This window comes from Chaetodon auriga, chromosome 4 (assembly GCF_051107435.1).
Source record: "Chaetodon auriga isolate fChaAug3 chromosome 4, fChaAug3.hap1, whole genome shotgun sequence".
NCBI lineage: Eukaryota > Metazoa > Chordata > Actinopteri > Chaetodontiformes > Chaetodontidae > Chaetodon > Chaetodon auriga.
The window spans coordinates 2640643-2654497 of record NC_135077.1 but is presented as its reverse complement, the minus strand read 5'-3'; the positions used below and the strand labels follow the sequence as shown (position 1 = coordinate 2654497).

General features: G+C 42.2%; 1 protein-coding gene across 1 annotated transcript in view; it reads left to right on the top strand.

The window, feature by feature from the left end:
- Nucleotides 1-2391: 2391 nt before the first annotated feature.
- The window catches only part of coro2aa (coronin 2Aa), a 37266-nt gene continuing 25802 nt past the window's right edge, over nt 2392-13855 (top strand). Inside the window, exon 1 of the mRNA XM_076729132.1 lies at nt 2392-2663. Within this exon, the coding sequence (XP_076585247.1) occupies nt 2649-2663 (15 nt within the window). The 5' untranslated portion in view covers nt 2392-2648. The remainder of the gene's footprint in view (nt 2664-13855) is intronic.

Genomic DNA, 13855 nt, shown 5'->3' with positions numbered 1-13855 from the left:
AGGCTGTAGACTTGGTTCAGGTTCGGGTTATTGTTTGGGTAGGTCTCCAGGAAATGAATGTAAGTCTATGTAATGTCCCCAAAAGTGATGGAAACACGGGTGTGTGTGTGCGTGTGTGTGTGTGTGTGTGTGTGTGTGTGTGTGTGTGTGTGTGTGCGTGTGTGTGTGTGTGTGTGTGTGTGTGTGTGTTTGTTTGTTTGTTTGTTCGTTTTACTGAAACATTACAACTGCGGTCACAAATTTTACAGGTGTGTCTTTGAGATCAACATGAAGGCTGAAAGTGAGCATGATACATACTGAGCACTGAGTACTCATGTACTAGTACAGAAATGACTATTGAGTACTCACGTACTAGTACAGAAATGACTACTGAGTACTGTACTTTTTACTTCATTGTGTTTATTTGACAGCTTTAATTACTTTCCAAATTCATTTTGTTGCATATAAAAAAAAAAAAAAGAGCTCAGAAAATATGTTTTGTTAAAAATTAAGTTACTCGACAGTTTATACAAGAACAGCAGAAACGATTAGTTGATGAATCGATTGACTGAAAATTAATTGTCAAATATTTTGATCATCATTTAAAACATTTTGTGTTTCGAGCTTCATAAATGTCAGATTTTGCTTTTTCTTTCCTTTAAATACTTCCAGTACATTTTCCTGATTACACTCAGGTGACGTTGCTTGTGACAGAGTATTTTCACTGTGTGGGGTTAGTACTTTTACTGAGGTGGAGGACCTGAGTACTACACTACACTGTGTGGGGTTAGTACTTTTACTGAGGTGGAGGACCTGAGTACTACAGGACGCGGTCTTCTCTCATTGGCTGCTGCCGTCCTGAATCCTCTTGTGATGGCCGCGCTTCGACACTGGGGGGCAACAAACGCCCTCGAATACAGATGTGCAGCAAACATCTTTCACTAAATGACAAACTTTGAGTTCCTTCACATGTTTCAGGAGGAAGGCGGGAAGAGTTTAAACAAGTTTGAAGTAAAATGGTTTTAAAAAAACACCTGAAAACTAATTTGATGTGATTTTCTAAATTTCAGTCACTGTTAGCGTTAATATTTAATGAGTGAACGTTGTGTTTACCTTCCATTAAGTTTCCACTGTCAGGATCTGTTCAGCCATATGACAGAAAGACACACACACACACACACACACACACACACACACACACACAGCCAACAACATATGGAATCCATGCAAACACTGATGTGTGTCACTCAGAGGGTGTAAATCAACACTTTGACAGCTGTAGACTGTGATGACCCCGTTTCACCGGCCCCGGGGCCCGAGGCAGAGCTGATCTGGGAGCCTCCTCTTCCTCTGTGAGAGCTGCACTGTGTTCTCTGTCGCCTTCAAGGACCCGTCAAAAACAGCGTCAGGCCTCCACTGATCACCAGCCTGCGCTGTCATTTAGATTAAAAACTCTTTTTCAGGACAGATTTCTTAAAGTCCTCCAGAGCATATTGAAGAAAGACTGAGATCTCTCTGTTATGATAGAAAACATGTTTAAATGTCATATCATATACAACATCATCTTCAGTGCTGTGCATGTGTTTGACATTGTTTAGGCCTTTCTTCTTCTCCCTGCACATGAATTTCATTTATTTGTGTGTCACTTGCATGATTTTAGGTGGGTTTTATTCAAATAAGACTTTTAATTAGAGCGACACTCTTAGCTTCACATTAAAGTGCAAACAGCAACAAGTGACATGAGGTCATAAGAAATAAAATTCATCAAGTGTCAAAATAAACAAAACCTGTAGAAGTAAACAAAACTCGGGAAACAATATAGTCGATTAGACTTGGATTGTTTTTAGTTTTAGAGTAAAAACCATTACACAGTAGATTGAGCTGCAGAGATACAAAAAAATAAAATTCAGTCCTCATGTATAAATACCAGTAAACAAATAGTCCAAACTAGAACTGAAACACGAGAGAAACGATCAGTCTGAAGTGAACTCAGGTGAAGTCACCACACATCACACACCACGACCTTTATGTTTTTGATATTTGAGCAAACAGCAGCAGATCAGCTCAGTCTATGGTTTATTAAAACAGTTTTGTGTTTACTTCATACGGTTTAAAGAAGCACTAATAATAATAATAATAAAGAAGCAAAAATAAAGAGGTGAGTTTATGTAAGAAATGTGGTTTGGCCTCATCTCAGCAGGAGATTAAACTGCTCTGATTTCATGTTCAATCCGGTTTTAAAGCCTCCAGCCTCACTTCATGGTCTGATTTAATATTTATCAGCATGCGTGTAATCAACCTGCACGGCCTCGCCCCTCCCTCCTCCTCCTCCTCCTCCTCCTCCCTCGTCGCATCCTGTGCTCGCATCCCTCCTCATCCTCCGCCCTCCTCCTCCTCCTCCTCCTCATGTTTTCTTTTTTTCCTCATGCTGGCCGCGTTGTGTTCAGGAGCGATTTGCTCTGATTGTGCGCTTGTTTCTCTCTTTGGGACCCTCAAGGTCGCGCCGGGCATCATGACTTTTAAATGACCACCATGCAACAACCTCCTGCATTATAACGCGACTCGTCTCCACCCGGCGGCTCCACCAGCAGCAGCAGCAGCAGCAGCTCCACTTCACTGAGTCCTCTTCGGAGAAAACTACCACCACCTGCCGACGCACCGCGCACCGTATGACCGTCTCAAAGGTGAGTTCCGTCGAGGTGAGCCGTGCGCGGCTGTGAGCGGTCTGGTTGCAGGATGGAGGCTGCGGGAGTCGCTCCACCGGCGGCGTGGCTCCGAGCTGCGGCTCCGCCACGCGGCTACACAGCCTCCTCCCCCGGGCAGGACAGTGTGCGTGTGTGAGGGTGTTTTAACCGGCTCTTTTCGTTTAAAGCGTCTCATGCAGACCCGCGAGCCTCTTTCATGCTGTTTTTAACCCGCCAGAGTTCAGACAGGCTGTGATCTGCTCACTCACAGCTACGTCTTCATCAAAGTCACATGACCTGTTCCTCATTGATACAACTTCAATGAATATGATCAGTGTGAAATCACACTAATCATTACTTGATGGACTGTTTGGGCTATAAAGTGTCAGAAAACTGGTGAAAAATGTCTGATGATTGTTTCAGCAGGTCTTCAAATAGTTAGCTGAGTAACAGTCCAGAAAAATATATATAATATATCAAATATATTCAGTTTTCTGTCATTTAAGACAAAGAAAAGTATCAAATCTTCACATTTGAGGAGCTGAAACCAGGAAATTTGTATTTCTGTCCTCTTTTTAATGTTGTTTGGAGGATGCCCCACATGTCACTTTAGAAATGGCTGAATCACATTATTTTCAGAGGGAATTTAACAAACATCTATAAAGATCAGGTGCAGATTGACTGCAACTGAAAATGATTGTTTACTGGAAACTATGAAAACTACAAAGATTCATTCACGCTGAAAAGATGAGTCGATTTCTCCTTAGCGATGCGATAACTGACTAATCATTGAGGTCATTTATTAAGAAAAAATCTTGAAGCTTAGTTTGGACAAAACAAATAAGGGCTGCAACTATTAATCAATGAGTCATTTTGGCTGTAAGAATTTAGAAAATGATGAATATGGCTGCTGTCATTTCCAAGGACCCAAAGTTTAATCCCGCCAACAGTCCAAAAACCAAAATGTTCACTTTGCTGTAGATGTTGAAGAGAAGCATAAAATCCTCATTTTTAGAGGATGTAACCAGCAGATGTTTGGTGTTTTTTGTCAAGAAGAATAATTTAATAATTAATCAAAATTTAAATAGTTCCAGATTTGTTTTTAGTTTCAGACTAACTACAAATTATTTAAGTTTTTAATAAAAACATTCTATATTTCGTCCCTGAAGCCTCCACGTTTCACTTTAGAAACAGCTGACCGTTAATATTTTAATGGACAAGTCAGTTAAATGTTGATTGACAAGGAAAAAAGTTTTAATTATTGGTTGGAGAAAACAAGCAATCTGAAAATGTCACTTTGGGTTCTGTGATGGTCATTTTTTTCTAGCTTTTTTTGGATCATACACATAAAACAGTCAGAATCGCAGCCCCGATTCACACAGCCATCAGCAACACTATCCTCAAATATTGTTCTGTACACATTCAGTTAATTTCATCTTCATGTCTGCAAACACGTCATTAGTTGTAAGTGAAATCTATTATTTGGGCTCTGTGGGTGGCTGTAGCCTGTCCGTCCACCAGTTCCCCGGATGGTCTGGACCCATTGTTTTTACTCACTCTTGTCTGGATGGACATAAACAAACTTAAGACAAAAGAAAAGCAGTTTGAGAGCTTTGTGTTTAATGACCTGAGTCTAATGGTCACCACATGTGGAACAGTGGGAGAAATTTCGGACTTTGTGCCAGCTGGCTCGTGGAGTTCGGCCTGGCACATCACTTCCACAGGGGCAGGGCCAGGACACGCACTTTGTCTGGACCGAGTACAGTTTAATATGGTCCGGCCATTACTTCAGTATCACTGTTGTATGGACTCTTTGCTTATTTTCCATATATGTTGATAATGGAAAATAGTGATATTTACTTCAGCCATGTTGTCCAACTCCAGTTTTTAGCATTAGCTCAAACTGGGCCTACAGACCTGAGGCCCAGCAGGCCAGCAACCCACCAAAATGAGGAATTTTATTTTAACTGTAGGTAGACATTTACATGACAATAGGTTGTGTTAAAATAAAGAACTATAATGTCAGAAATGTTTTTTCTTCATAAATGCTTCGTGAGGTCAGGTGCTGCTCTCTTTACTTTCACTGAGACATTTTGGGAAATACACTTATTTGAGAGTTAGATGGCAGTTTGATATCACTCAGCTGTCTGTGTGTTACAGAGCTGAAGCTGAGGTAATTAGCGTAGCTTAGCATAAGGACTGGAAACAGCGGGAAATAGCTAGCCTGGCTCTGGAGATCGTTAACATATCCACCAACTCTTCTAGCTCACGAATTAACACGCTGTGTCTTGTTCATTTAATCTGTACCTAAACCAAAATATGCAAAAATAACCTATAAACTTACTTGCTGTGGAGAACTGGCTACAGAACATTAAACCAAAAATAGTTCATATGTTTCTGTTTGTGTACAGATGAAATGCGAAACAGGGTGTTAATCAATCAGTATGTACTGCTGCACAAGCTTTCCCCCTTCTTCCAGTCTTAATTCTTGGCGAATCGTAGCCTCCTAGCTTCATACTTGCGTACATGTGAATTATACTCGTGAATTAGCTCATTTCCGAGCTGAAGTTGGTTAGCCTAGAGACAGTTAGCTCTGTGCGCAGTTTGCTCTCTTTGCGCAGAAACTTCTAGCACATCTCTCCGCCTAAAACGACAAATTCTCATTTTTACATTTCTGTTTGTGTATCCATTAAACAAACCCAACAACATGTTTATTAGCTCACTTTAGAGGTGCATGAACTATTGTCAGAGCCAGGCTAGCTGTGTTCTTCAGTCTATGCTAGGCTAAGCTAATCACCCCCTGGCTCCAAATTTAACACACAGACATGAGAGTGGCATCGATCTGCACATCTAACTCTCTGCAGGAAGACAAATTATTGCATTTCCAAACATGCAACTATTAATCATATCAAAGGTCATGCCAACACAATATAAACCTCATTTCACTCATTTTTTAAATAATATACATCCCACTTTTCTGTCCCAGCTCAGTCAGCAGGCAGCACAGACATTAACAGTGATGTCAGTTACGCTTTAGCTTTGTAGGACGGTGCAGACATGTTTGACAAGGTTATTTAAAGTGCATCAGGTGTTGGTCTGTGGTGCCATGCAAATGCAGATGTAGACACTAATCCAGGTAACCTGCAGGTCGTTATGATATCAGATGTCAAACCTGAATGGTGTTTCAGACTGTGAAAAGCAGTAATGTCCTTAGTTTAAGTGTGACAACATGAGGCATGACTTGTGGAGTAATGTGGAGGTGTCATGCCAGCACTAGATCTGTCTAAGTAGGCCGGTCATCTGCCCAATGACAAAGTCTTGCCAAGATGAGCATTAGGTTAATAAGTCTGCAGCACATCTGTGATGGGAAACAGAAAACTCCCAAAATAACCTCACCCCTTGTCAGTGGCTTCAGACGGGGGTGAAACAGCACATCTTCACAGAGATTGAGGCATTTGAAGACACTGTACTCTCTGTCATTACTGAAATCTGTTGTGCACTTTCTGGGCTATAAAACGCTTTATCTCTGGCATGTTATCACACACACACTGTTAACACATACCTGAGATGCTTCCACTTTGTCCAACCTCTGACTTGTGCACTTTGCTATGTAGAAACTCACTAACTCAGATTCCTGTAAGCATATTATTGTTTTCCCGTTAACAGACAACAGTTATTTACAGTTTATCTTGTACTGTATGTCATCGTCACCCATGTCAAAGCAGTAACTGGAGCTTTGTTCAGAGATGACACACAAACTCGCTGCAGGTTGCAGGTGTCAAAGTCCTACCTGCTATGATCACTGCTGTGAATTGAAGGCGTGCTTTTGAGCAAACAGGCCCTTGAACCTTCTGGCAATATTTCTCTGTCATGCTGCTCATGAACAATAAAGTGATCACCAAATATCAGGCAGTATAACCTGTATTCAAGGCAAACAGTGCACCTTCAATAGCTCAGGAGCCTGTTGATGTTTACTTTGAGGTTGCATTATGCACTGCAAGTATAATGTTTTTAATCTCATGGAAAATGAGTGGAAATGAGCAGGACGTGATGTATTAGAGCTCAAACAGCTGCCAGGTTAATTGATGAGTTAATGGACTGAAAAATGTGCAGTGATAGAAAAGATCAATTGTTTAAAAATAGTTTTATAATCAAAAATGCCACAAATTCTTTGGGTCCAGCTTCTCTCATGGAAATATTTGCTGTTTTTTTGTCGTCTTCTTCTTCTACATTTCCTTGACTACTGGTTGTCCATATGCTGATGGAAACAATAGAAAGTTCCAGAACAGCTACTGAAGGGGCCTTGAGGTGAGATTGTTTTGTCAAGGTTACGTACGAACCTTGTCGGGGAGACAAAACAAGACATTTCAAGACGTCTCCTGTGACGGGCAGTCTTCACTTTTTTATTTTAGAAACTAACAATTAAGAGATACAACGATATACAGATTAATCGAGAGTGGAAATAATTATTAGTGTGGTTTTGATGTATTTTCACTTTAAGCTGGTAGCTGTTAAGAAGAAGCCAAAGCGATGCCAGGATAGCGTGCATGCAGCTCTCTCAGGGGTGTTTGAAGTGCAGAATGTGTCGAGTTTGTGGTATTTTGATGGATCGTTAGGTGTTACTCCACACAGAGGTGAAGAAACCAATTAAAGGCTGTCAACTCATTATGTAACCAGGCCAGACATTTGAGGTGTGTAGGTGTGTCCAGAATGCTAAATACAACACGAGATGTTTACGTCCCGTAGCTTTCCGATCAGTTTTGAGGTTGTGACTAACCATTATTTTAGTTTTATCCAATAGTGTTTAGATAAATCTAGAGAAGGTTAAAAAAAAATAGTGAAAAATCCCACCAGCCTCAGCTGTGCTTTGTGCTTTGTGCCAGTCAGCAGATGTTAGCATGCTAACATGCCAAACAAAAATGGCGACCATCGTGAACGTGACATCGGCATGTTAGCATTTAGCTCAAATCACAGCAGTATAGCTTCACAGAACATGGCTATCGCCTCTTAGTCTTGGTTCCAGTTAGTCTATAAATGTTACAAAAAACCCTGAAAATTCATCACAACTTCAAATAATCCCAAGAAACCATCTTCAACTTTTGTTCAACTAACAGTCCGAACACCCAGATAATAAACGTCCAACAATATAAAACAGAGAAAGACAGAAATTGATGCCATTTGAACCAAAGATCTGACTGACTGACCAACCGTTTCAGCAAAACGAATGTGTGTACTTGTATCCCTGCTGAAAGTGTGTGCGTGCATTGTATTCCTGTTTGCTCATACGCTGGATTAAGCCACTGATTTAGTAACATGTTTGAAACAGCCTGAAGGTGAATGAGATCATCTCACATGTCCTCTGTTGCAATCAGAGTCAAGGTAGACATCGTGCCTTGAGGTGGTGGTGGTGGTGGAGAACCTGATGCTGCCACTAAAGGATGCCTCAAACATGACTGTACCTCCAGAACAAAGCCTGCAGGGGCCTTATAAGTGTCTGACTGCACCTCCACCACTCCCTCCTGAGGTTCACCCAACGCTAAGCCTAATGAAGGCCGACTTCATGGCGTCTGTGCCCTGATTAAAGCCCCCCGGCTCCCAAACTGTCAGTGAACCAGTTGGTGCAGACTACAATTGTCTTCATTGTGTTTTTTCTTAAAATGCAGTGACTGCTTTGGCCATTGACAAACACTGGATAACGCTGAATGCTAAAATGTAGTTTTACATTATCACGATTAATAAAGAGTCTTAAAGTCGGTTAACACACTCAATAAAGTCTGTTATTCAGCTGCACTAACATCACCTTAAATGATCCACCATAAGCATGTGGTCATACTGAGCGGATCCAAGTGGGCAGTTTAAAGATATAGTTTGGATTGTTTGAAATAGAGTTGAGGAATTTATCAATAGTCAGTATATTACCTACAGTAGATGGAGAACAGCAAGAGTATGGGTGTATGAAGCTAAGGGATGTACTGCTGTAGACTGGGGGCAGCAGCAACACGTATTTTAGCCACCAAAACACCCAACACAAATCAGTATCAGTTTAAGCGTAGGCGACATTTAGAACATTTCAATGCTTAACTTTGCTGTCAGATGGACGCTGTCCCCAAAGCCGCAATCCAAACCACACTCCTTTAACAAAAACAGTCATTTTAGCTGCTGCTGTACGGCTGCCTCGATCGGTTGGTTTGTTAGTGTTGTTGTGCGACTTGTTTGTTCGGACTCGCTGATAATGATCCAAACTATCCCTTTAAATGCTGCTGCACGGCGGCAAATTCTGCTGATTTTCATGACTGATTGGTCAGTCGTCGTTGCTCAGAGCTGAAGGTGATGTCTGTCTTGTTTTGTCTGACCGACAGTTTGAAACTCAGAAATACTGAATGCTGTAAAACTGAAAAAAAAAACAGCAAATCCTCACATTTCAGAAGCTTTTGACACATTTGAAAATTCACTCAAATGATCAGTCGATTATGAAAAATGCTGCTGATTAATTTCCCGTTGATCTTTCAGCTCTTTTGTCTGATTCCTCACTTGCTGTTAATTTTGCAACGAGATAAAACTCTGATCTGCAAGTAGCTTAGTGCACTGCTGAACTGTGAGCGCTGATTGATGCGATAATTAGGCCTCATCGTGAAGGCAGATGTTTAAATCGGAAGTGGATGCATCATCTGACGCTTCAGATCTAATCTTTTAAGTTACAGTGGTGCGTTTAAAGATGGATTTTTAAATTTGTGAATCGATTGATGCACTCAAAGCATTTCAAACCAGTCCGCCGTGTGTGAGTGCACAGGCTTTAGGAAACAATCTGCTGCTGGATGTTAAGGATGATTGCTGTACTTGTCCTGACAATGGTTTGGAAATCCTAAAATGCTCTTATGTAACCGGAGAGTCTGCACGTGACCGCAGGACCTCTCGCTGTTACTGTCACACACAGACCACCTAAAGACCCTCGGCTGCCCCCAACAAACCAGCTGCTGCTGCTTCTTGTCGCTGCAGAGCCGCGTCGTTTCCACAGCTAAACATAATGACTTTTTAAACATTAGCTTGAAAGGACCTGTTTGTGTTTCCAGCCTTCTCCTTACTGTTACATCACTGTCACTCAGATCAGCCGTGGCAGGTTGTCCTGCACGTTTCTGACATGACAGCTGTCCGACTGTTTGAGGATTATCTGGTGCTGCTCCCACGTGGGCCAGACAGGGAGGGGATTACTTAAAAAAATAGAGAGAGAGCGAGTTTGTGGATGTGTTCAATGCGGAGCTCATGGTGCTGCAGGGAGGTGACACCGTGAAGGCCACAGGACAGAGAAAACCTTTATGAGGACACTGAGAGAACCAAACCGTCTGCCGGTTAGCCCTTAACGCTCTGTCGCTGTCTGCCTCTCAGCTGTTCATTTTACATTTCAGCCACAGAAAAATAAATGACCTGGAACTTCATTGTAAAAAGCGTCCTGCTGTGATGAAGATATTATCCTCAAAGAGTCTGTTCGGTCAGCTGCACCACTTTTAACCCATTTTCCACATTGTGCCTGTTTCCTGTCCTGGAAATAAATCACTTGTTTTACATGATGCTAGAAAATGTAAATTTAGTTTTGTATGAAAATGTAAAATAATACACCAACAGAGACAAATACGACTTTTAATTTAGGTACAAATGAAGTAAGAACATTTGTCATTTCCATCTTTTTTTGGATTAGGATGTTGTAGAGTCCTCAAATTCAAAAAGAAGAGGCTGTGAAGGTTCAGGAAATGAGCAGCCGTGTTGTTAAAGACCCTCGAGCTTTCTCTCAGCTCACCGTGTCGCCTGCAGAAACCCTCTGTGTGGGAGAACGTGATCACCTCTTCTGTATTTATTGGGACAATTTTGGGGGATGGACTTAACATAGTAAAGTCTGTGCATGCATGCATTAGAGGAAATAAGTCCACGTCCTCTGTTGATCCCTGATCCCTGCTGTCACTTTATCAAGAGTTCACGTGCACAGGCTTCCATGGAAAAGCATGGAGTGAAATTTCATGATGAATACATTCATCATGAAAGTCTTAAAATTTGATTACTCAGTGCATTTGTGACCTCTTGCCAGAGGTTTTTATTCACCATGAACACTTAAAGAAGGATGTTTTTTTTCACTTTCACAGACTATTTTCAGTAAGTTTTATAGGCCTAAATATGCAAAACTCTCCAGTAATTCATGAGGAAATAGCAAAGATAAGAGAAATATCTGTTTAGAAATAGACAGAGGTATGTTTTTCCTGCCTTTTTACTCATCCTGCGACCCTCAGGTCTGGTCCTACTGTCTTAGAGCTTTAATTTTATCAATGTTCAAGTTGATCTCTGCTCTCCTGCTGAAGTGCATCAGCAGCTACAGGATGTATTTATTTATAGCACTGTTTCTGTGTTTGCTCCTGTTGTTTCTGGAATCGGGGGGTCTTCATCGTGAGGCAGATGGGTCAGCAGAGTCTGATTCATTATTCATGAAGAGAGGTAGTTGGCCTCTTACGCTGGTGTGTGAGTGTTTGGGTGCATGCTCACCATATTGATTCCACGGCCCTAAAGTAGCCCTAATGGTTGCACCTCATGAAAAATGCTGTCAGACCAAATGAATGCTTCCTCCCTGACGAGGTAAATAGGCAACTGTGTACATTTGCCTATTAGACTCAACAAGAGCTGCCTTTCAAATGCTGAATGTACAGGTTAATATGCTGTATGCTGCAGGCTGAATGCCCTAACCTTCAGTATATGTACACGATCCTTAACGGTGAGTTTGGGGTCAAGGCACCTCGTGCTATATAGTAAAGCACGGATGGCAGTTTTTTTTTTTGTACCCCTCAACTTTAGCGCCACCATCAAGTGAAATATTGTAATTTGTCCATTATTTTGGTTTATGACCAGATTTCGAGCTAATTACACTCTCATCAGTCTTACTTTGTGTTTAGTGCTAATTAGCGAGTGTGAGCATGCTAACACGCTAAGCTAAGATGTTGAACGTGGTTAACATTATACATCAACGCGTCATGGTGAGCCTGTTAGCCTGCAGATGTTAGCATTTAGCTCAAAGCACCACTGTGCTGCTAGCATGGCTGTAGACTCCTCAGAATCTGAATTTCCCATGTTGAATAAAAACTGATGCCAGTTTTTTTGAACGAGTGCGAGTTACTTTCCCTTTGGCATGAGAACGTCTGCGAGCTGCACATTCTGCGTGTGGAGTATCACAACACGTTAATGCAGTTAGCTAATGGAGGTGATCTCATTAGCGGTGGCCTTGAGTCTGATGACAGGACGTGCACTGCAGCAGTACGGAGTCCGTGTATTGTTTACAGGGAGACGCTGAGCCTATATAAAGGCAAGCTAATCCCCATGAGTCACAGAAAGTGAAACTCACCTTGACTGCAGTTACTATGGTTAGGATGGACCGGTGGCCTCAGCCGGTGAGCCTCACAGACACTGTATTCATTTAAGTGATCGGTCTGATCTGAGGTGGAAGCTCACTGCCTCTGCTGAATAATTGATCATCCTTCAGCCAATTTTATGCTTAGCATTTAGTACATATATGTATCAACTGGTAAATTCTGCAATAAACTGCATCTCTTTACCACATTAATTCCCAAGGCAGTGCTGCTGAACTAAATTTAGAACGTGAAGACTCATTTTGTGCTGTGGCACATATTCTCCCTCTTCCCTCCTCTCTTTGATGCTGAGTATTTTTAATTGTGTCAGAAGCCTGAGCTGCAGAGGCCGTCTGCAGAGCAGCGCCACTTAGCTGTAATTAATAGAAGATAACAGAAACCCTCTGGAGGCTATGACCTGAGACACACTCCTGCCTCTACGCTACGTTGTGACATGATCCGTAATTATAATGACCTCCTACGATGTGTGGGGGGGGACTTTGTTTTTCAGTCCTAAAAGTCGTGCAAGTTCTTAATAGGAGAGCTGATATTGATCTTCAGTTGATTGTCGTTGCACCATGTGATGAATCTCAGATCAGTCCTTTGACCTCCTCTGGAAAAATAGTCTGTAAGTGAAGACAGCATGTTTCTACCTGGACATTATTCGCTGGAATCAGACATGTCAAACTGCGATTGACTGGTTGTCAGAGGCAAACAATGAATGATGGAATGATTAAACAATATTATCTGCTCTAACTTGCAAGCTTTAGCATTCCCACTTAACTAGCTGAATAGCTACAGTAATGCTAACGTTATTGCAAACATTAAGCGCCGTCGTGCTGAATGTTGATGTTTATGTTACGGCTGTTTGCTTGGTTAACCACACACAAGGTCCGGTGAAACACCACTAAAGACGTGGACAGTAGCTAACGTTACACCATTTCCACCTCTATCCGACTTGGCTCCTCCCTGTTAACAAGCCATTGTTTTCAATGAACCTCATGAACAAACAACGTTTGGTACTCCATAAAAGCTCCCCGCGGTTTCTCAGTTTGATCGATATCAGCGATTTCAGCGACGGTCAACAACACAAAACATAGCTTTTTCGAGTGTGTGTTTTTGTGCTTCCTGTGCAGAAAATCACTTCCTGCCCTCCGTCTGCAGTTCACGCCACAACAAAAGAGTGACGTGATGTCGTCTGCAAACAACCCGTTACGCCTTCTTTAACACAGAAACTTTCTTCAGAAATTATGACATTTGAGTAACTCCTCAAGGAATTAATCAGAAAATGTGCTATTTTAAAAACTACCTTTAACAACAGATGCTGCCTGACTTTTCACTGTATGTGCAGCCGTCTCTCTCTCTCTCTCTCTCTCTCTCTCTCTCTCCCTCTCCCCCTCTCTCTCTCTCTCCCTCTCTCTCTCTCTCTCTCTCGCCCTCTCTCTCTCTCTCTCTCTCCCTCTCTCCCTCTCTCTCTCTCTCTCCCTCTCTCTCTCTCTCTCTCCCTCTCTCTCTCCCTCTCTCTCTCTCTCTCTCTCCCTCCCTCTCTCTCTCTCTCTCTCTCTCTCCCTCTCTCTCTCTCTCTCTCCCTCTCTCTCTCTCTCTCTCCCTCTCTCTCTCTCTCTCTCTCCCTCTCCCCCTCTCTCTCTCTCTCCCTCTCTCTCTCTCTCTCTCTCCCTCTCTCCCTCTTTGACTCTCTCTGTTGTGATCGTTGTGTGCAGTTCAGCCTCCGTCCAGCATGGCCTGAGGCTGGGCCCTCTTACCGTAAACCAATAAAGGAATTGATTTGATTTCCAGCTCGTCAAACCCAGC